Consider the following 1,777-nt stretch of genomic DNA (forward strand, 5'->3'; position numbering starts at 1 on the left):
ATGTATTATATATATATATATATATATATATATATAGCCTTCTTGCTTTCCTAATATAATTTTCTTATTAACTATTTAATCACTCACTATTTCACTAACAATTGATATCAGAGCTATCTTCTTCAGGGATCTGTGAGATTAAAATGGGAAGAGAATCCAACTTTTTAGCTATTGCACCACCAGTCTTCGATGGAGACAATTATCAAATGTAGGCAGTTCGTATGGAGACTTATCTGGAGGCTTTGAATCTTTGGGAATCAATAAAAGAGGATTACGAGGTCCCTCCACTTCCAGCAAATCCTACTATAGCACAAATCAAAGCACATAAGGAAAAGAAGACAAGAAAATCAAAGGCAAAAGCTTGCCTATTTGTTGTTGTATCTCAAATGATCTTCATGCGAACAATGTCCCTCAAAACAGCAAAAGAAATCTGGAATTACCTCAAGATTGAATATGAAGGAGATGAGAGGATTCATGGGATGAAAGTCCTGAATTTGATTAGGGATTTTGAGTTGCAGAAGATGAAGGAGTCTGAGTCGATGAAAGAGTACTCTAACAGACTTCTCAGCATCGCCAACAAGGTGAGATTGCTTGGTTATGTGTTAAATGATTCCAGGATCGTTGAAAAGTTGCTGGTCACTGTTCCAGAGAAGTTTGAAGCCACCATTACTACTCTGGAGAACATCAAAGACCTGTCAAAGATTTCTCTTACAGTGCTCTTGAATACTTTACAAGCACAAGAGCAAAGGAGGTCTATGAGGTAAGAAGGGGTGATTGAAGGTGTCTTACCTATTAAGCATCAAGACAGCAACAGGTATAAAAACAAGAAAATTTTCAAAAACCAATCATTTATCTTCAGAGCCTCCAGATAAGTCTCCATACGAACTGCCCACATTTGCTAATTGTCTCCATCGAAGATTAGTGGTGCAACAGCTAAAACCTGGATCCTCCTCCCATTTTGATCTCACAGATCCCTTAAGAAGATAGCTCTGATACCAATTGTTAGTGAACTAGTGAGTGATTGAATGGTTGATAAGAAAATTATATTATGAAAGTAAGAAGGCTATATATATATATACACCGAGAATACATAAATATATTTAGAAAATCTACCAAAAAATATGGAGAAAATCTCGTAACAAACCAATAAACAAATCAAATCAAAATTAAATCAAATCAAAACTAAATCTAACTCGAGATTTAATTAGATACATCAATCTAAACAAATACGTGATCTTTAACAAATATAATTTACCCGAAGTTAGATTTAGTTTTTGATTTGTGTACTAGTTTTTGATCTCTTATAAAGTAGACCTACAACATCACTTGTAATAAATTTATATGGTAGACCTACAGCATCACTTGTAAATCTACTTATGGTCCTTTCTGTTTTCTCAAATCTGACATCTTTTTTATGTTCTCTCACATCTTTTTATGTTTCATTTTTGGAGTAACCAGGGTGGGTTGAGGAGAGATTATTGGGAGAGGGACTACGGTTAGTGAGAGAAGTGGAGAAAAATGATTTTTTATTTATTAATTTATTATTATTTTTAAACGTAATAATAATTTTTGTTAATTTATTATTGTTTTTTAAACGTAATAATAATTTTTATTTGTTTATTTATTTATTTAATTTTAGGCTATTACAATACTTCCATAGGTCAAGTTGATTTGTCGGGAAATTATTGAATTAGATTCGGGTTCGTGGTTATCCACGAATTGCGACCATTATCTACGGATCCAATGAAGAGTATCATTATCCACCAACTCTTCATTC

At 33.0% G+C, this 1,777-nt stretch overlaps 1 protein-coding gene across 1 annotated transcript; it reads left to right on the forward strand.

The window, feature by feature from the left end:
* Positions 1-404: 404 nt before the first annotated feature.
* LOC111784185 lies at positions 405-764 on the forward strand. The gene has a single exon (XM_023664966.1). The coding sequence runs from the start codon at positions 405-407 to the stop codon at positions 762-764; it is 360 nt and encodes a 119-aa protein (XP_023520734.1).
* Positions 765-1,777: the final 1,013 nt, after the last annotated feature.

This window comes from Cucurbita pepo, unplaced genomic scaffold (genome assembly GCF_002806865.2).
Source record: "Cucurbita pepo subsp. pepo cultivar mu-cu-16 unplaced genomic scaffold, ASM280686v2 Cp4.1_scaffold000170, whole genome shotgun sequence".
NCBI classification, from domain to species: Eukaryota; Viridiplantae; Streptophyta; class Magnoliopsida; order Cucurbitales; family Cucurbitaceae; genus Cucurbita; species Cucurbita pepo.